At 35.5% G+C, this 22,177-nt stretch overlaps 1 protein-coding gene across 1 annotated transcript in view; it reads left to right on the forward strand.

Moving 5' to 3' along the window:
* Positions 1-22,177, forward strand: part of KLHL4 (kelch like family member 4) — a 170,064-nt gene that overhangs the window by 128,469 nt on the left and 19,418 nt on the right. The window contains exons 8-9 of the mRNA XM_035028829.1: positions 134-296; positions 2,975-3,187. Of these exons, the coding sequence (XP_034884720.1) occupies positions 134-296; positions 2,975-3,187 (376 nt within the window). The remainder of the gene's footprint in view (positions 1-133; positions 297-2,974; positions 3,188-22,177) is intronic.

Genomic DNA, 22,177 nt, shown 5'->3' on the forward strand with positions numbered 1-22,177 from the left:
TTATAATGTATACACAAAACCATTTAAGAAACAAAAACAATTTTTTAAACAGCCAGTTGCTTGCAAAATGAAAAAAAAAATTCATTATGTGTGGTATACCTAGGTGAGATCTCATGTTATTTTTATCTCTTAGGTGTAACCACACTCGAAGGACCAATGTATGCTGTCGGTGGTCATGATGGATGGAGTTATCTAAATACCGTAGAAAGATGGGACCCTGAGGGACGTCAATGGAATTATGTGGCCAGTATGTCAACTCCTAGAAGCACAGTTGGTGTTGTTGCATTAAACAATAAGTGAGTAAACCCAAATATGAATGCTCTTTAGTCCCAGGTCATGTGGTACAAACTTCAGTGATGTGATCCATCAATCAATAAGCATTCTCAATGACCAGGACATCGTAGTAATCAGTAATATAAGTCCTTTGTTGGAACTTTCCCTTCATTACATGGAAAATGCTTGTCTAAAATGAACATTTAATTAAATATTCTGTCTTGCCTTGCTATTCAAGCATAGTCCTGGGACCAGCAGCATCAGCATTACCTTAGATCTATTTAGAAATGCTGATGGGGTGCCTGGGTGGCTCAGATGGTTAAGCATCTGCCTTCGGCTCAGGTCATGATCCCATGGTCCTGGGATCAAGCCCCGCATCAGGCTCCCTGCTCTGCAGGCAGCCTGCTTCTCCCTCTCCTGCTCTCCCTGCTTGTGTTCTCTCTCTGGCTGTCTCTCTCTCTGTCAAATAAATAAAATCTTTAAAAAAAAAAAAGAAATGCTGAATTTTAGCCCCACCCTAGACTTCCTGAATCAGAATTGGCATTTAAAAAATATCCTCGGGGCGCCTGGGTGGTTCAGTTGGTTAAGCGACTGCCTTCGGCTCAGGTCATGATCCCGGAGTCCCTGGATTGAGTCCCACATCGGGCTCCCTGCTCAGCGGGGAGTCTGCTTCTCCCTCTGACCCTCCCCCCTCTCATGTGCTCTCTCTCTCTCTCTCATTCTGTCTCAAATAAATAAATAAAATCTTTTTAAAAAAATATCCTCAAGTGACTTGTGAGCAAGTTAAATTTGAGAAGCACTTTTATAGGCAAAGAAGTTCCAATTTTGCCTTCAAGAAGTTACCATTTTTTGCATCATGACTTATTCTTATTAAAACTGGTTAGTTTTATAATAGGGCAAGTCTTTGTGTTCTTTATCATTCACTGTCCTGAGTGTTCAGGGTTCCCAACTTTATAATTACACCGAGTCTTATCTTTCTGAATCTTTCCCCCTTCCTGATCACTTGCCTATGACAGCAAGGTAATATATTAAAACCCAATGACATTAAAGGTTGCTAAGATCTTTGAATCGTTACTTCTTCAGGGCAATTATGCCATTTCTAACAAGAGGCCTTTAGAAACAATGACCAGCATATAGGAGAGACTTTAATGATCACAATTTCAGACACCAGAATTGATCAGTGGCAGGAGACAGCCTTGTGTGTCTGTACTGACTGTATATAAAATCAACATTTCATCATACAACTGGGAAATTTCAGCAAAGATGGTTTATATCACCTTGTGCATGAAGTAGTAAATGTCTATTAAGAGGATACCTAGTCTTACAGTGTCTTAGAGCTTAAAATACTCCTAAATCTGATTATCTTTGGCTTGATCTCAATATCAGGTGACTTGGGAAGGGTCTCCAACCTATTACAGAACAGACTGAAATCATCAAATTTGACTAATTATGTTTTACTGACATGCTATTATTCACAACTGAGCATGAAGGGCAGTTATAAACATATGGTTTAGTAAATGTTTATGTTTTTTATTGATGCAGAATTAATTTAAATTAGATTAAAAATACTGCTCATCATAAGAATTGGCATTCTAAAATTTATGGAAGAAATGGGATAGCTAATATATCTTCTTAGGAAAAAATCCAGTTTGTTGATTCTATCTTATTCCCTTAGTCGTTTATTAAGTTAGTCTTCTTAAGGACAAATGTTTTTTTAATATATTTTATTTTATTTTATTGTTATGTTAATCACCATACATTGCATCATTAGTTTTTGATGTAGTGTTCCATGATTCATTGTTTGCGTATAACACCCAGTGTTCCATGCAGAACATGCCCTCTCTAATACCCATCACCAGGCTAACCCATCCCCCCACACCCTCCCCTCTAGAACCCTCAGTTTGTTTCTCAAAGTCTATAGTCTCTCATGGTTCATCTCCCCCTCCAATTCCCCCCCTTCATTTTTCCCTTCCTGTTATCTTCTTTTTTTTAACATATAATATATTATTTGTTTCAGAGGTACAGATCTGTGATTCAACAGTTTTGCACAATTCACAGCGCTCACCATAGCACATACCCTCCCCAATGTCTATCGCCCAGCCACCCCATCTCTCCCACCCCCCACCACTCCAACAACCCTCAGTTTGTTTCCTGAGATTAAGAATTCCTCATATCAGTGAGATCATATGATACATGTCTTTCTCTGATTGACTTATTTCATGACAAATGTTTTTAATACTAAGTAAAACAGTTCATAAAGATAAAAGGGATTTTAATGCTATGCAGTTGAACCTAGCCAAAATCATAAGGTTGCTGGAGTAAGTCTTTGGAAACATCCTACCTACCCATTTTATATTTTAATTTCCAGGTTTATTGAGGCATTGACAAATACTGCCAATGCTTTTGATATCTCCTTTCTCTCTCTGTCTTCATTTCTCATGGAATGTTTTAGTCCATTGTGTCAAACTTTCACAAAAATGATGAAGCATGGGAGGTTTGGAGTAGATTAGACCTTGAAAAATGCCTTTAGGTAACTATCCATTCACAAACTCAGGGCATCCACTACAAAATACTAAGGGAGCAGAACATATAGTCATAAACTTGAGTGCTTTGTACAAGGTGTTTTTACATTTATTCGATGCACAAATTGAAAGTGTTTTATACACACACACACACACACACTTCTGCTCTTTTTTCCTAGACTATATGCTATTGGTGGTCGTGATGGAAGTTCCTGCCTCAAATCAATGGAATACTTTGACCCACACACTAACAAGTGGAGTCTGTGTGCTTCAATGTCCAAAAGACGTGGAGGTGTGGGAGTTGCAGCATACAATGGATTCTTATATGTTGCTGGGGGTCATGATGCCCCTGCTTCTAGCCATTGCTCCAGGCTTTCCGGCTGTGTGGAACGGTAAAATATTTCTATTTATTTATGTATGTATTTTTTTTTTTTTCAGAAATGAGAAAGATTTTTAGGCTACTAGAAAGTTGTCTCCCAAATAAGTGTTAATCTTTTCAGAGGATTAGGTTTTTTTTTGTAAAATTGCACACTTACTCCTAGGCTCAAAATATTTTGAAGAAATTCTTCTAATGTATTTTAGGTGTATCATAAGAAATATATTTTTTAAATATTCTTTTATTGTTTGAAAATCACCATATAAAGTAATGAAATAAAAGGGATGCAAGAATAAAGAAATTTAATGCCAAACTATATCACTCAAACTATTCACCATCTCAAATCAATATGACTTTACTATTTCAAAAACTATATTAGTCCCCAAAGGATGAAAGCTCTACAGAAAGAATTCCCAAAAAGAGATGCTAATTATATTTTGAACAATAACACTATTTTATTAAGTATTTGATTTTCTAAAGGTAACTTCTTTAAATGGGAGACATTTGTTTGGATAAGGTGTGATAGGCTTGTTCAGTAACTCATTCATATGATTTGTAGTTATAACATTCACATTCTCTTCAAGAGTGTATATAATATATATATGTTATAGACAATAGATATTTATATATATATATTTATATATAATAGTTAAAAGATATTAACCTAAGGCCAAGTGACAAATTTGCAATTAATAAGGTTATCAGAATTCAGAAGATGGAGATCAGTATGGGATGATGTCCTCAAAAAATTCATGGAGGAAGTGGAATTTATACTTTGTATATACACAATATAATGAAGGGAATTTCAGGTCTAGAAAAATTCACAATCCAAACCATGGATATAAAGGAGATAGATTTGTAGATAAAAGCAGAGACTTTAGGTTGAAATGTAATTTGGGAGGACAATTCAAAACACAAATAAGTACCAGATCATTTGATAGCCTGAAATGTCAAAGTGGAAACTTTTGGATTTTATCTTGTAGTGAAGGGACAATTAAATTTAAGGGGAGTGGAATATCACAAAGAAAACTGTTTAGGGGAAATTGATCTAACAGTGATATAGAGGATAGAATTTGGGAAGAAAGGACTAAAGGGACAAATATGAATATTATATGTTTTCTTCTGAGAAACATACCACTGAATCATAATTGATAACACTAATACTCTGTTTCTTATAGGAAATAATTGATCTGTGGTAGGTTTTTTAAAAAGGTTAATCATATTAAAACCATATGATCATTTAAATTGATGCAGAAAAAGTACAACATCCATTCATGATAAAAATAAAAACTCAAAAAGGAGATTAGAAGGACCATACTTCAACATAATAAAGGTCATATATGTGAAAAACCAGCAACAGCAGCTAGAGTTTTTCCTCTAAGATCAGGAACAGGACAAGGATATCCACTCTCACCACTTTTATTCAACACAGTACTGGAAGTCTAAGCCACAGCAATCAGAGAAAATAAATAAATAAATAAATAAATAAATAAATAAATAAATAATAAAAGGCATTCAAATAAGCGAGGAAGAAGTCAAACTTCCACTATTTGAAGATAACATGATACTATACCTAGAAAATCCTAAAGACTCCAAAAAAAAAATCTACTAGAACTAATAAATGAATTCAGTAAAGTCTCAGGATACAAAATCAATGTACAGAAATCTGTTCTATTTCTATATACTAATAATTAAAGAGCAGAAAGAGAAGAAAACAGTCTCATTTACAATTGTACAAAAGCAATAAAATATCTAGAAAAAATAACTTAACCAAAGAGGTGAAAGTCCTGTTCTCTGAAAACCATAAAACACTGATAAAAGAAATTGAAGATGACACCAAAAATGGAAAGGCATGCCATGCTCAAAGAATGGAAGAACAAACACTGTTAAAATGTGTATACTACCCAAGGCAATCTACACATTTAATGCAGTCCTTATCAAAATACCAACAACATTTTTTTCACAAAGCTAGAACAAACAACCCTAAAATTCATATGGAACCAAAAAAGACCCCAAATAACCAAAGCAATCTTGAAAAAGAAAAGCAAAGCTGGAGGCATCACAATTCCAGGTTTCAAGTTATATTACAGAGCTGTAGTGATCAAAAAAGTATGGTACTGGTACAAAAATAGACTCATAGATCAACGTAACAGTACAGAGAACCCAGAAATGAACCCACAACTCTATCGTCAACTAATCCTCGACAAAGCAAGAAAGAATATCCAGTGGAAATAAGACAATCTCTTCAACAAATGATGTTGGGAGAACTAGATAGCAACATGCAAAACAATGAAACTGGACCACTTTCTTACACCATACACAAAAATAAACTGAAAATGGATTAAGAACCTAAATGTTAGACATGAGACCATAAAAATTCTAGAAAAGAGCACAGGCAGTAATTTCTGTGATATCAGCCTTAGCAACATTTTTGTATATATGTCTTCTGAAGCAAGGGAAACAAAAGCAAAAATAAACTGTTGGGACTACATGAAAATAAAAATCTTCTGCACAACAAAGGAATCAATCAACAAAACTACAAGACAAACTACTGAAGGAAGATATTTGCAAACAACATATCTGATAAAAGGTTAGTATCCAAAATATACAAAGAACTCATAGAACTCAACAGCAAAAATACCCCAAATAATCCAATTTAAAAAATGGCAGAAGGCATGAACAGACAGTTCTCCAAAGAAAACATACAGATGAATAGATTTTTTTCAAAAAACAGAAACAAAAACATTCAGATGGCCAAGAGACACATGAAAAGACTCTCAACATCACTCATTATTACAGAAATGCAAGTCAAAACTACAATGAGATATCACATCTGGTCTGAATGGCTGGTCTGAATAGCTAAACGCAACAATAGGAGAAAGAAGTGTTTGAGAGGATGTGGCGGAAAAGGAATCTTCTTGCATTCTCAGTGGGAATGCAAAAGGGTGCCACTACCATGGAAGATAGAATGGAGGTTCCTCTAAAAGTTAAAAATATAACTACCTTACGATCCAGTAATTGCAGTACTGGGTATTTACACAAAATAATACCAAAAAACTTGAAAGGAATAGATGCACATGCTTATTGGAGCATAATTTACAATAATCAAATTATGGAAGTAGCCCAAGTGTCCATTGCCAGATGAATGGATAATTAATATGTAGTATATATGTACCATTGAATATTATTCAGCCATAAAAAAGAATGACATCTTTCCACTTGCAACAACATGGATGGAGCTAGAGAGTATTATGCTAACTGAAATAAGTCAGAGAAAGACACATACCATATGACTTCAATCATATGTTGAATTTAAGAAACAAAACAAAGAAGCAAAAGGAAAGAGTGAGATCGAGAGAGAGAAACCTAAATTAAGACTCTTAAATATAGAGAATAAACTGACGATTACCAGAGGGCAGATGAGTGGGAGGATGGATGAAATATATAATGGGGATTAAAGAGTAAACTTCTCATGATGAGCACTGAGTAATGTATAGAATTGTTGAATCAATATATTGTACACCTGAGACTAATATAACACTGTATGTTAATTTTACTGGGATTAAAACAAAAAACTTAATAAAAAAAAGTTTAATCCTAAGTGACTGGCTTCCTGCTATTCAGCATATCTTTGAGATGCTTCTCCTAAGATTGGTTCTTAAGAGACACAAAAAAGAAAAAAAAAAATTTAACCTTATGCAAAATATAAACAAAGTCAATCACTGCCTCAAATATTTAATATATTATAGCTAAATATATGTGATGCTAAGATTATCCACACTAGTTCTCCCCATAGTTAGCAAAGTAATAGTTGATCACCTTTTCATTATGCTAGGTTATTTTTACATAACATAAAATTTACCATTTAACCACTCTCAAACGTGAAATTTAGTGCCATTAAGTACATTCACATTGTTGTGAAAACATTACCAATCATTCATATCCAGATCTTTTTTTTTTTTGTCTCCTCAAACTGAAACTGTACTCATTAAACCAAAAAAAAACACCATTCCTCCCTCACCTCAGCCACTGGCCACCACCACTTTATTTTCTGTTTCTATGAGTTTGACAACTCTAGGTACGTCATAAAAGTGGAATCATAAGTAGTTACCCTTTAGAGCATAATTCTTCAAAATTCATCCATGTTATTCCATTTGTCAGAATTTCCTTTCCTTTTAAAGCTTAACAATATTACATTATATGTACATACTGTGTTTTGTTTATTCTTTCATTCATTGGTGAACAATTGGTTTGCTTCCACCTTTTGGTTACTGTGAATATTGCTGCTATGAATATATGTGTACAAATATCTGGTTGAAACTTTGTTTCAATACTTTTGGGTATATACTAAGAAGTGAAATTATTAAATGTTAATGGTACTTTTAAATTTTTGAGGAGCATACATACTGTTTCCCATAGCAGCTGCATGATTTTATATTCCCATCGAAGCGAAAGTGTTCCAATTTCTGCACATCATCACCAACACTTATTATTTTCTTTTTTGTTTTTTATTTTTAATAGTTATCCCAATGTATTTGAAGGGTTGTCTCTTTGTGGATGAAATTTGAGTTTCCCTAATGATTAGTCAAGTAATGGATTTATATAAAATCAATTAAATATTATGTAATTATATAAATTACATATATATTTATTATATAAATTACATATATATAAAATCAATTATATATTACATAATTATATAAATTATATATATAATCAATTAATATTAGAGATTTCATATGGATTGTCATTTGCAACAACATGGATGGAGTTAGAAAGTATTATGCTAAGTGAAATAAGTCAGTAAGAGAAAGACAAATATCATATGATTTCACTCATATGTTGAATTTAAGAAACAAAACAAAGAAGCAAAAGGAAAGTGATTTTATATGGATTTACAACGGATTATTTTACCACTGCAAAAAAATGTTGGCTTTATGTTAGAGATTGCACCGAATCTGTAGATCACTTGGGTGATATTGCCATCTTAACATTGAGTTTTCTAATCCAGGAACATGAGGTATCTATTTATTGGTGTCTAGATTCTTCTTTCCACTGCAGATGCATTTTACCTATTTTTCTTGCCTAATTGCTCTGACTTGGGAGTTTCAGTACTATATTGAATAGAGATGGTAAAATTGTCATCCTTATCTTGTTCCTTATCTTAAAGGAAAAGTCTTCAGTCTTTCACCACTGAGTATGATGTTAGCCCTGTGTTTCCCATATAAAGTCTTTATTATGTTGATGCAGCTTTTTTCTATTCCTAATTTGGTCAGTGTTTTCATCATAAAAATATGATGGATTTTGTCACGTACTTTTATCTGCATCAGTTGAGATGCTCACGTGTATTACCTTCCCCTTCATTCTGCCAATGTGTCAATTGATTGGTTTTCATATGATTACCCTTGTATTCCAGGAATAAATCCCACTTTACTATTGTGTCTTATCATTTTAATAATGCTGCTGAATTGTTTGCTAGTATTACGTTGAAATTTTTTGGCTTTGATGTCAGTGTAATGCTTACCTGATAAAATAAGCTTAGAAGAATTACTTCTTCAGCATTTGGAAGAAGATGAGAGGATTGGTGTTAATTCTCTAAATGTTAGGAAAAACTGACCAATAAATCATGTGGTCCTAAGCTTTCCTTTGGTGGATACTTTTGATTACTTTGTGGGGAGACCACATCTTCTTAAAATTATAGCTCTGTTCAGATTTTCTGTTTCATGATGGTTTAAAATTGGTAGGTTGTGTATTTCTAAAAATGTGCCCATTTAATAAATGTTATGCAAATTATTGGTGTACAATTGTTCATAACACTCTCTTTAAATCCTCCTTTGTTCTGTAAAATTGGTACTAATGCTCCCTCTTTCTTATGTTTTTGCATTAAGGGATTCATTTCATGTGAAATTGTAGTTACTTGGGTACTTGATTTTTTTTAATAATTATTTTATTTGAGTGTAGTTGACACACAATGTTATATTATTTTCAGGTGTACAACATAATGATTAAACAAGTTTATACATCATGATATGCTGACCACAAGTGTAGATACCATTACTATTACAATACTAACACTATTTAATATTATGGATTATATTCCTTATGCTGTTACTTTTATCCCCATGGCATTCACTCCATACCTGGATATATTTAAAGTTATGACTCTGTTTTTTTGTTTGTTTATTCATTTTATCTTAGATTCCACATATGAGTGAAATCATATGTTATTTGTCTTTCACAGTTTGCCTTATTTCACTTAGCATAATATAATCCATCCTTGTTTTCACAAATGGCACAGTCTCGTTCATTTGTTTTTGTTTTTTTTTGGGTTTTTTTGGCTCCACAATATTCTAGTGTGTGTGTGTGTGTGTGTGTGTGTGTGTGTGTGTATCTTCCTTATCCATTCATCTATTGGCGGACACTTAGGTTGCTTCCATATTCAACTATTGTAAATAATTCTTCAATAAACATAGGGGTACATATATCCTTTTGAAGTAAGATTTAAATTTTCTTTGGCTAATTCCACCCAGTATTGGAATTACTGGATCATATTGTGTTAGTATTTTCAATTATTGAGAAACTCCATACTGTTTTCCACAGTGGCTGCACTAATTTACATTCACAACAAGTATATCAGGTTCTTTTTCCTCCACATCCTCACCAACACATTACTTCTTGTCTTTTGATTTTAGCCATTCTGACAGGTATAAGTGATAACTGGTTATGGTTTTTATTTCCATTTCCCTGATGATTACTGATGATGAGTCACTTTGCAAGTCTCTGTTGAATATCTGAATGCCTTTTTTTGAAAATTGTCTATTCAGATACTCTACCCGTTTTTATTTTATTTTAATTTTATTTTATTAGGTTATATTAATCACCATACATTACATCATTAGTTTTTGATGTAGAGTTCCATGATTCTTTCTTTAAATCAGATTGTTTACTTTTTTTGTGTTGAGTTATATAAGTTCTTTGTATATTTTGGATATTAATCCCTTATCATATATATCATTTGCAAATATCTTCTACTATTCAATAGATTGTTTTTAGTGTTGTTGATGATTTCCTTAGCTATGAAAAAGCTTTTTATTTTGATGTAGTCCTATAGTTTATTTTTGCCCCTGCTTCCCTTGCCTTTGGAACCTGATCTAGAAAAATGTTGCTAAGGCTGATGTCCAAGAAATTCCTTCCTATGTTCTTTTCTAGAAGTTTTATGGTTTCAGGTCTCACATTTAGATCTTTATTCCTTTTTGAGTTTTTTGGTGTGTGATTTTAGAAAATGGTCCAGTTCCATTCTTTTTAAAGTACCTGTGCAAAAAAAAAAAAAAAAAAGTACCTGTGCGGTTTTCACACCATTTCTTAAAGAAACTGTCTTTGCCCCATTGTATATTCTTGCTTTCATTGTCATAGATTAATTGACCATATAACACTGGATTTGTTTCTGAGCTCTCTTTCTTGTTCCACTACTCCATGTATCTATTTCTCTGCCACTACCATACTATATTGATGACTACAGCTTTGTAGTATATCTTGAAATCTGGAATTTTGTGATATCTACAACTTTCTTATTCTTTCTCAAGATTGCTTTGGCTAGTCAGGGTCTTTGTGGTTCCATACAAATTTTATGATTGTTTGTTCTAGTTCTGTGAAAAATGCTGTTGGTGCTTTTACAGGTATTGCATAGGCTTTGTACATCACTATGGATAATATGGACATTTACAATATTAATTTTTTCCAATCCATAAGCATGAAATATCTTTCCACTTGTCGTATAGCTTTCAATTTCTTGCATCAGTGTTTTATAGTTTTCAGAGTACAGATTTTTCATCTCTGGTTAAATTTATTCATAGGTATTTTATTCTTTTTGGTTCAGTTGTAAATGGAGCTTTTTTTCTTAATTTCTTTTACTGCTACTTCATTATTAGTTTATGGAAATGCTACCAATTATGGGGTATTAAATTTCTATCCTGCAACTTTACTGAGTTCATTTATTACTTCTAGTAGTTTTTTGGTGGAATCTTTACGGTTTCTCATCTAAAGTATCATGTCATCAGAAAATAATGACAGTTTAGCTTCTTCTTTTCCAATACAGATGTTAGCTGTGGGTTTTTCATATGTGGCTTTTATTATTGATTTATGTTTCTTCTAAACCTACTTTGTTGTGGGTGTTTATTATGAATGGACGTTGTATTTGTCAGATGCTTTTTCTGCTTCTATTGAAACGATCATTTTTTTTTCTCATTTCTCTTGTTGATGTAATGTATCACATCAATTGATTTGTGAATATTGAGCCACATTCGCATCCCAGGAATAAATCCCACTTGATTGTGGTGAATGATTTCTTTTAATATATTATGGATTTGGTTTGCTAATATTTTGTTGGGGATTTTTGTACATATGTTCATTAGAAATATTGGCCTTTATTTTTCTATTTTTAGTATCTATTCTGGCTGTGGTATCAGCTTAATGCTGGCCTCATAGAATAAATTTAGAAGTTTTAATTTCTTTTCTATCTCATGGAATAGTTTGAGAAGAATAGGCATTACCTCTTCCTTAAATGTTTGGTAGAATTCACCTGTGAAGCCAACTGGTTCTGGACTTTTGCTTGCTGGGAGTTTTTGGATTGATTCAACTTAATTGCTAGTAATCGTTTTGTTCAAAGGTTCTATTTCTTCCTGATTCAGTTTTGGGAAGTTATTTATTTTTTTTCTAAGAATTTATCCATTTCTTCTACATCATCCAATTCATTGGCAAATAATTTTATAATATTATCTTATAATTATTTGTATTTATGAGGTATCAGTTGTTATTTTTCCTCTTTCATTTCTAATTTTGTTCATTTGAGTCATCTCTCTCTCCCTCCCTCTCTCTTAATGATTGGCTAAAGTTCATCTATTTTGTTGATCCTTTCAAAGAATCAGATCCTTGTTTCATTGGTATGTTCTATTATTTATTTATTTATTTATTTATTTATTTATTTATTTATTTATTTATTTTAGTTTGTATTTCATTTATCTCTGCTCTAATCATTGTTATATCTTCCCTTCTACTGGTTTTGGTTTTCATTTATTGTTCTCTTTCTAGCTTCTCTAGATATAAGGTTAGGTTATTTATTTGAGATTTTTCTTGCTTCTTGAGGTAAGCCTTTATTGCTATAAACTTTTCTCTTAGAACAGCTTTTGCTACATTCCAAAGATTTTGGGACATTGTATTTTCATTTTCATTTGTCTCCATGTATTTTTTATTTACTCTTTGATTTCTTGGTTGACCCATTCATTGTTTATTAGGACATTATTCAACCTCCATGAATTAGTGTTCTTTCCAGATTTTTTCTTGTAGTTGATTTCTAATTTCATAGCATTGTGGTTGGAAAAGATGCATGGTATAACTTCAACCTGTTTGTGGCCTAATATGTGGTCTATTCTAGTGAATATTCCTTGTGCACTTAAAAAAAAATGTGTATTCTCTTGTTTTAGGATGGAATGTTCTGAATATACCTGTTAAATCCATCTGGCTCAGTGTGTCATCCAATGTCACTGTTTCCTTGTTGATTTTGTTTTGATCTATTGACATAAGTGAGATATTACATTTCCCTACCATTATTGTATTATATCAATTTCTTCTCTTATGCTTGTTTTTAAATATTTTATTTATTTGGGTGCTCCCATGTTGGATGTATAAATATTTACAATTGTTATATCTTCTTGTTTGATTGTTCCCTTTGCAATTTTATAGTGTCCATCTTTGTATCTTGTTACAGTCTTTGTTTTAAAATCTATTTTGTCCGATATAAGTATTGTTACCCCAGCTTTCTTTTCATATCCACTTGCATGATAAATTCTTCTCTATCCCTTCACTTTCAATCTGCATTTGTCTTTAGGTCTAAAATCAATCTGTTTTAGGGAGAATATTGATGAATCTTGCTTTTTCATCCATTCCATCACACTATACCTTTTGCTTGGAGTGTTTCATCCATTTACATCCAAAGTAATTACTGATAGGCTTGTACTTACTACATGTTGTTACTTGTTTTATGGTTGTTTTTGTAGTTCTTTGTTCCTTTCTTCTGCTGCTCTCTTCTCTCATTGTTTGTTGGCTTTTTAAATGACATAATTAGATTCCTTTCTCTTTATTTTTTGTATATCACTAGTTTCTGAACTGTGGTTGCCATTAGGTTTTAATATAACATCTTATGCATGTAGCAGTGTAGATTAAGTTGACAGTTGCTTAAGTTTGAATCCATTCTTTCTCCTCTTCTCCCAGGTTTTAATCCTTTCATTGATTTTTATAGATATATTTTATTTTACTGCTTCTATGTTTCCTACTATTTTTACTCCTACTTATGATCTTTCCATTCCACTCAAAGAGGGACAGGTAACATTTCATGTAGGGCTGGTTTAGTGGTTATGAATTCCTTTAAATTTTGTTTGGGAAATTTTTTATATTTCCATTTTGTATTATAACACTGTTGGAGAGCACATTCTTGGCTGCTGTTTTTGTTGTTGTTGTTGTTTGTTTTTCTTTTAGCACTTTGGAATATATCATGCCACTCCTTCTGATGTGCAAAGTTTCTGCTGAAAAATCACTTTATAGTATTACAGGTTTCACCTTGCATATAACTGTTTTTTTTTTATTTGTTTGTTTCTTTGTTTTGTTTTCTCTTGCTGCTTTTAAAATTTTCTCTTTATCACCACTTTTTTGCCATTTTAATTACTATGTGTTTTGGTATGGAACTGTTTGGGTAGATTCTGGGCGTGCTTTCTGTGCCTCTTGGATCTGGATTACTGTTTCCTTCTCCATATTTCATATGTTTCCAGCTACTATTTCTTCAAATAAATTTTCTGTCTGCTTTTCTAAGTTTTATCCTTCTGGGATCCTTATAATGCAAATGTTACTATGCTTGATGGTGTCACTGAGTTCTCTAAGTTTATTTTCATTTTTTATTATTTTCTTCTCTCCTGTTCAGCTTGATTGCTTTCCATTACTCTGGTCCTCCAGGTGGCTGATCCATTCTTGTTCTTTTTCTAGTCTACTATTTTTATTGTTATGTTAATCACCATACATTACATCATTTATTTTTGTTGTAGTGTTCCATGATTCATTGTTTGCGTATAACACCCAGTGCTCCATGCAGAATGTGCCCTCCTTAATACCCATCACCAGGCTAACACATCCTCCCACCCCCCTCCCCTCTAGAACCCTCAGTTTTTTTCAGAGTCCATCGTATCTCATGGTTTGTCAACCCCTCTGATTTCTATCCCCTGCATTCTTCCCCTCCTGCTATCTTCTCCTTCTTTTTTTTTTTTTTTAACATATATTGTATTATTTGTTTCAGAGGTACAGATATGTGATTCAACAGTCTTGCACAATTGACAGCACTCACCATAGCACATACGTTCCCCAATGTCTAACACCCAGCCAACCCAACCCTCTTACCCCCACCACTCCAGCAACCCTCAGTTGCTGAGATTAATAATTCCTCATATCAGTGAGGTCATGACACATGTCTTTCTCTGATTGACTTATTTCGCTCAGCATAACACCCTCCAGTTCCATCCATGTCGTTACAAATAGCAAGATCTCATTCCTTTTGATGGCTGTATAATATTCCGTTGTGTGTATATATATATATATATATATATATATATATATATATATACACCAAATCTTCTTTATCCATTCATCTGTCAATGGACATCTTGACTCTTTCCTCAGTTTAGCTATTGTGGACATTACTGCTATAAACATCAGGGTGCACGTACCCCTTCAGACCCCTACATTTGTATCTTTGGGATAAATATCCAGTAGTGCAATTGCTGGGTCGTATGGTAACTCTACTTTCAACTTTTTGAGGAAACTATAATGTTTTCCAGAGTGGCTGCACCAGCTTGCATTCCCACCAACGGTGTAAGAGGGTTCCCTTTTCCCCACATCCCCGCCAACATCTGTCATTTCCTGACTTGTTACATTTAGCCATTCTGACAGGTGTGAGCTGATATCTCATTGAGCTTTTGATTTGGATTTCCCTGATGCTGAGCAATGTTGAGCACTTTTTCATGTGTCTGTTAGCCATTAGGATGTCTTCTTTGCAGAAATGTCTCTTCATGTCTTCTGCCCATTTCTTGATTGGATCATTTGTTCTTTGAGTGTTGAGTTTGATAAGTCCTTTATAGATTTTGGATACTAGCCCTTTATCTGATATGTCACTTGCAAATATCTTCTCCCATTCTGTCGGTTGTCTTTTGGTTTTGTTGACTGAGAATGATATTCGCTGTGTGCTTCTCATAGATGGATTTTATGATATTGAGGTATGTACCCTCTATTCCTATACTATGAAGAGTTTTGATCAAGAAAGGATGCCATACTTTGTCAAATGCTTTTTCTGCATCTCTTGAGAAGATCATATGGTTCTTATTTTTTCTTTTATTAATGTATTGCATCACATTAATTGATTTGCGGATGTTGAACCAATCTTGCAGCCCAGGGATAAATCCCACTTGGTCTTGGTGAATAATCCTTTTAATGTACTGTTGGATCCTATTGGCTAGTATTTTGGTGAGAAGTTTTGCATCCATGTTCACCAGGGATATTGGTCTGTAATTCTCCTTTTTGATGGGGTCTTTGTCTGGTTTTGGAATCAAGGTAATGATGACCTCATAAAATGAGTTTGGAAGTTTTCCTTCCATTTCAATTTTTTGGAACAGTTTCAGAAGAATAGGTATTAATTCTTCTTGAAATGTTTGGTAGAATTCCCCTGGGAAGCCATCTGGCCCTGGGCTTTTGTTTGTTGGGAGATTTTTGATGACTGCTTCAATTTCCTTAGTGGTTATAGGTCTGTTCAGGTTTTCTATTTCATCCTGGTTCAGTTTTGGTAGTTGATACATCTCTAGGAATGCATCCATCTCTTCCAAGTTATCTAATTTGCTGGCATAGAGTTGCTCATACTATGTTCTTATAATTGTTTGTATTTCTTTGGTGTTGGTTGTGATCTCTCCTCTTTCATTCCTTATTTTGTTGATTTGGGTCATTTCTCTTCTCTTTTTGATAAGTCTGGCCAGGGGTTTATCAATCTTGTTAATTCTTTCAAAGAACCAGCTCCTGGTTTCGTTGATCTGTTCTACTGTTCTTTTAGTTTCTATTTCATTGATTTCTGCTCTGATCTTTATTATTTCTCTTCTCCTGCTGGGTTTAGGCTTTATTTGCTGTTCTTTCTCCAGCTCCTTTAGGTGGAGGGTTAGGTTGTGTACTTGAGACCTTTCTTGTTTCTTGAGAAAGGCTTGCATTGCTATATACTTTCCTCTTAGGACTGCCTTTGCTGCATCCCAAAGATTTTGAATAGTTGTGTTTTCATTTTCATTGGTTTCCATGTATTTTTTTAATTCTTCTTTAATTTCCTGGTTGACCCATTCATTCTTCAGTAGGATGCTCTTTAGCCTCCATGTATTTGAGTTCTTTCTGACTTTCCTCTTGTGATTGAGTTCTAGTTTCAAAGCACTGTGGTCTAAAAATAGGCAGGGAATGATCCCAATCTTTTGGTACCGGTTGAGACCTGATTTATGACCTAGGATGTGATCGATTCTGGGGAATGTTCCATGGGCACTAGAGAAGAATGTGTATTCCATTGCTTTGGGGTGGAATGTTCTGAATATGTCTGTAAAGTCCATTTGGTCGAGTGTGTCATTTAAAGTCTTTATTTCCTTGTTGATCTTTTGCTTAGACGATCTGTCCATTTCAGTGAGGGGGGTGTTAAAGTCCCCCACTATTATTGTATTGTTGTCGATGTGTTTCTTTGCTTTTGTTATTAATTGCCTTATATAATTGGCTGCTCCCATGTTAGGGGCATAGATATTTACAATTGTTAGATCTTCTTGTTGGATAGATTCTTTAAGTATGATATAGTGTCCTTCCTCATCTCTTATTACAGTCTTTGGTTTAAAATCTAATTTGTCTGATATAAGGATTGCCACCCCAGCTTTCTTTTGGTGTCCATTAGCTAGGTAAATTGTTTTCCACCCCCTCACTTTCAATCTGGGGGTGTCTTTGGGTCTAAAATGAGTCTCTTGCAGAGCATATTGATGGGTCTTGTTTTTTTATCCCCTCTGAGAGCCTGTGTGTTTTGATTGGGGCATTTAGCCCATTTACATTCAGGGTAACTATTGAAAGATATGAATTTAGTGCTATTGTATTGCCTGTAAGGTGAGTGTTACTGTATATTGTCTGTGTTCCTTTCTGGTCTATGTTACTTTTAGGCTCGCTCTTTGCTTAGAGGATCCCTTTCAATATTTCTTGTACGGCTGGTTTCATGTTTGCAAATTCCATCAGTTTTTGTTTTTACTGGAAGCTTTTTATCTCACCTCTATTTTCTTTTATTATTATATTATGTTATGTTAATCACCATACATTACATCATTAGTTTTTCATGTAGTGTTCCATGATGCATTGTTTGCATATAACACCCAGTGCTCCATGCAGAATGTGCCCTCTTTAATACCCATCACTAGGCTGACCCGTGTTCCCACCCCCTCCCCTCTAGAACCCTCAGTTTGTTTTTCAGAGTCAGCCTAGCTGGATATAGTATTCTTGGCTGCATATTTTTCTCATTTAATGCTCTGAATATATCATGCAAGTCCTTCCTGGCCTGCCAGGTCTCTGTGGATAGGTCTGTTGCCAATCTAATGTTTCTGCCATTGTAGGTTACATATCTCTTCTCCTGAAGCTGCTTTCAGGATTTTCTCTTTGTCTCTGAGACTTGTAAGTTTTACTATTAGATGTCGGGGTGTTGACCTATTTTTATTGATTTTGAGGTGGGTTCTCTGTGCCTCCTGGATTTTGATGCCTGTTTCCTCAAATTAGGGAAGTTCTCTGCTATAATTTGCTCCAATATACCTTCTGCCCCTCTCTCTCTTTCTTCTTCTTCTGGGATCCCAATTATTCTAATGTTGTTTCATCTTACGGTATCGCTTATCTCTCGAATTCTGCCCTCGTGATCCAGTAGTTGTTTATCTCTCTTTCTCTCAGGTACTTTATTTTCCATCATTTGGTCTTCTATATCACTAATTCACTCTTTTGCCTCATTTATCCTAGCAGTTAGAGCCTACATTTTTTATTGCACTTCATTTAATAGCCTTTTTGTTTTCAACTTGGTTAGATTTTAGTTCTTTTCTTTCTCCAGAAAGGGTTTCTCTAATAACTTCTATGCTTTTTTCAAGCCTAGCTAGTATCTTTAAAATCATCATTCTAAACTCTAGTTCCAACATCTTACTAATGTCCGTATTGATTAGGTTCCTGGCAGCCGGTACTGCCTCTTGTTCTTTTTGTTGAGGTGACTTTTTCCATCTTGTCATTTTGTCCAGAGGAGAATATATGAATGCGAGAACAAAATGTTAACAAGGTAACAACATCTCAAAAAAAATATACACCAAACAAATCAGAAAAGGCCTGAAACCAGGGGGAAAGAAAGGGAAAGAAAGAAGAAAGAAAAATAAAAAGATAAAAACAAACAAAAACAAATCAAAACAACAAAAAAACAGAATATGATCAGAAATGATCAGGCTGGTGCATAGATCAGTGCCACACACTAGATTTTGGGCAGATTTTGGTCTGGTAGAAGAAAGTGCCTTCTGAAATTTTAAAGAAAGGAAAACTTATATATGTACAAAAATAAAGGTTAATACGATGAAGGGATGGAATATGACTGTAAAGATGAAAACTATAAAAGATTTTACAAAAGGAATTGATAAGAAGTTGTTTGAAAAAAGAAAGAATAGGATTTAAAAAAAAAGGGAGATTATGTGATGAGGCAGGAAACTAGAACAAAGCCATACACTAGAGATTTAAGGTATTTTTTTGATCTGTTAGAAGAAACTGTATCTCAAAATTTTAAAGAGAGAACATATATATATGTTATATATATATATATATTTTTAAGAGAGAACATATATATATATATTTGCCAAAAATAAGGATAACTACTATGAAGGGATAGAATATGACTCTAAAAATGAAAAATAAAAATGTTATTTTTAAAAAAGGGATTGATAAGATGTTGGTTGAAAAAGGGAAAAAAAAGTTCAAAAAAAAAAAGAGAGTTAAAAAAAATTAACTTTGAAAGACTAAAGAGTCATGGTAAAAAAGCCATGAATTCTACGTGCTGTATTCCCTTAGCTCTGGAGTTCTGCCGTTCTCATTGATTGGCAAACTTGGTCTTGGCTTGCTGTTCTTGCTGATCTTCTGGGGGAGGGGCCTGTTGCCGTGGTTCCCAAATGTCTTTGCCGGAGGTGGAATTGCAACCCCCTTGCCAGGTCCCAGCTAAGTAATCTGCTAGGGTTTGCTCTCAGGAGCTTTTGTTCCCTGCAAGCTTTCCATACAGCTTTGGAGGACGAGAGTGAAAATGGCAGCCTCCCAATCTCCACCCCGGAGGAGCCGAGAACTTGGGGCCCCACTCCTCAGTGAGCCCCCGGAGAAAAGCAGTCAATCACTCCCATCTCCCAGGTCTCCAGCTGCACTCTGTGCTCACCCGGCCTGTGACCGATCGTTTCTATCTCCAGCGCACGACCTTGTGTGGAGTCTCCAAACCCAGCAGATCCCTGTGGTGTGCTCCTGTGCCGCTCCTCCCCGGGGGAGCAAGGGGAGTCTCCCCAGATCTGCCGCTTGTTGGGTCCCCGCTGGAAGTGCAGTGGCCCGACTGTGCCACGGATCACGGTTTATGGCAACCCTGAGCTGACATCCCGCTCCTCTGCTCCGTCTCTGCATCAGACTTCCCTGCTCTGGTACCTGGGAGCTCTGCTGCACTCAGGCACCCCCGGTCTTTCTGTGACCCTGAGGGTCCTGAGACCACACTGTCCTGCGAGGGTTCCACCCCCCACTTAGCCACTGGAGCGACGTCCCTCAGGGGAACAGACTTCTAAAGGTTCCGATTTTGTGCTCCATGACTCTATCACTTGCCAGTAGCAGCCGATGGAGGCCCCCTCCCCCGCCATCTATCCTCCCGAATATTGCCTCGGATTCACTTCTCCACACGTCCTACCTTCCAGAAAGTGGTCGCTTTTCTGTTCAGAGAGTTATTACTATTCTTTTTGTCAATCTCCTGTTGATTTCATAGGTGTTCAGAATGGTTTGATCCCTATCCATCTGAATTCCTGGGACCAGACGAAATCCAGGTCTCCTACTCCTCTCCCCTCTTCTAGTCTACTATTTATTCCCATCAGTGTATGTTTAATTTCAATTATTGAGTTTTATTTCTCTGATTGGTTCTTATTTATGTTTTCTGTCTCTTTTTTAAGGGTCTCATTGATGTTCTCCACTCTTTTCTCAAGTCCATGAGTACCTTTTGACCATTACTTCATATTCTATATCAGGCATATTACTTATCCCCGTTTCATTTAGCTTTTTGGCTGTGATTTTGTCTTGTTTTTTCATTTGGGACATTTTCTTCTGTCTCATTTTTTCTAACTCTTTTTGTCTATTTTTAACTATTGGGGAAGTCAGGTACATTTTCTGCTCTTGAAAGAAGTAGCCTTATGAAGAAGAGGGCCTGTAGTGCTGTACAGTGCAATGTCCCTTGTTCATCAGAACCTGCTGTTTCAAGGATGCCTCCTATGTGTGTTGCACACACCCTGCTATTGTGGCTGAGCTGTTTTTGCCTTCAGTCCAGGAATCTGCAATGTCTTTCTTTGCCTGTGGTGGGCAGGATTTGGTCCCTGTATTGTTAGTGGGCCCATCTGTGTCCTCCTTGGGCTTGAGTCAGACCAGGCATTTGCCTGACCTGCAGACCACTTTCCTTGTGTTATCTGCTGAGAAACTTTCATTTGTGGGTAGGTCCTATAGTCAGATCAGATGTCTGCCCCCAGCTCACTCCTGGGCAGCAGTTGGACTTGTGTGTGTGATTATCTTCCCATCCTCCTGGGGCAGGAGTCACCTTGGAGTGGTACTGGCTCGGGTCATGGTTGTTTGCGCACTGCCAGGTTTGTGGCACTCCTTTGGATGGCCTCTGGCAAGTGTATATTAGAGGTGATAGGTCCTCAGGAAAACCCAGGGGTAGAGTGCACAGTGTTAAAAATGTTTGCACAGTCTGCTGTGGAAGGGGAACTTGAGTCACTTTAGAAAACTCCTGAAGCAGGACTGGAGGGGGCAGGTCCACAGGAGTATGTGGAGATGGGATGTGCTGTTGGCAAATTCAGTAGCAATTGTTGGTGGTGTGCTGGTTCTCACCGTTTGTGTGTGTCTAGACTGGGGTCTATGGGAGGGAAATGGTGCCTGCCAGCTCCTTTGTTCCCGAGAAGTCTCCTAAGGATCCTGCACCTCCAGCACATGTTCTGAGACTAGTAAACAAAACTCATTCCTGTATACTCCAGGTGTTTTTCAAACTACTCCTTCTATGCTGTATCTCGGTAGAGCTGTTTTTTGCACTCTCTCTTTAAGGTCAGGGACTCAGTTTCCTCTTGCCCTCCTAGGTCACTCTTAGCTAAGCCTGATAATTTTTAAATTTCCAGATGTTAAGCCCTGCTGATTATAAGAACTTGTGAAATGTCGCCCTCTGGTTTTCAAGACCAAATATAATGGGGATTCATCTTCCCCATACAGGTTCCCTATGCCTGGAGTGCCTGATGTGAGGGTCTGTTTTTTCCCCTTTCTATGTCTCTGGCATCTTTTCTTCCCATGGACAATCCTGTGGGCCCCTTTATCTCCCAACCACATCTCCGCCCTCCCTGCCCACTTTGATGTGGCCTCTTCTCTACATTTAGATGTGGAGAATGTGTTCTAGTAGTTTTGGGTCTTTTTCTGGGTTATTTACACTGTTGTGAGTACTATCTAGTTGTATCCATAGAACAAGGTGAGCTTAAGGTCCTCCCAATCCCCCATATTCCCTAGAAGTTTTCAATCACGGGATTTTATCCTTTGCTTTGTTAATGTGATATGTCATGTTGATTGATATGTGAATATTGAACAATTCTTTCATCTCTGGAATATATACAGCTTGATCATGGTGAATGATCCTTTTAAT

The sequence above is a fragment of the Mirounga leonina genome, unplaced genomic scaffold (genome assembly GCF_011800145.1).
Source record: "Mirounga leonina isolate KUSES-001 unplaced genomic scaffold, KU_Mleo_1.0 Mir_204, whole genome shotgun sequence".
NCBI classification, from domain to species: domain Eukaryota; kingdom Metazoa; phylum Chordata; class Mammalia; order Carnivora; family Phocidae; genus Mirounga; species Mirounga leonina.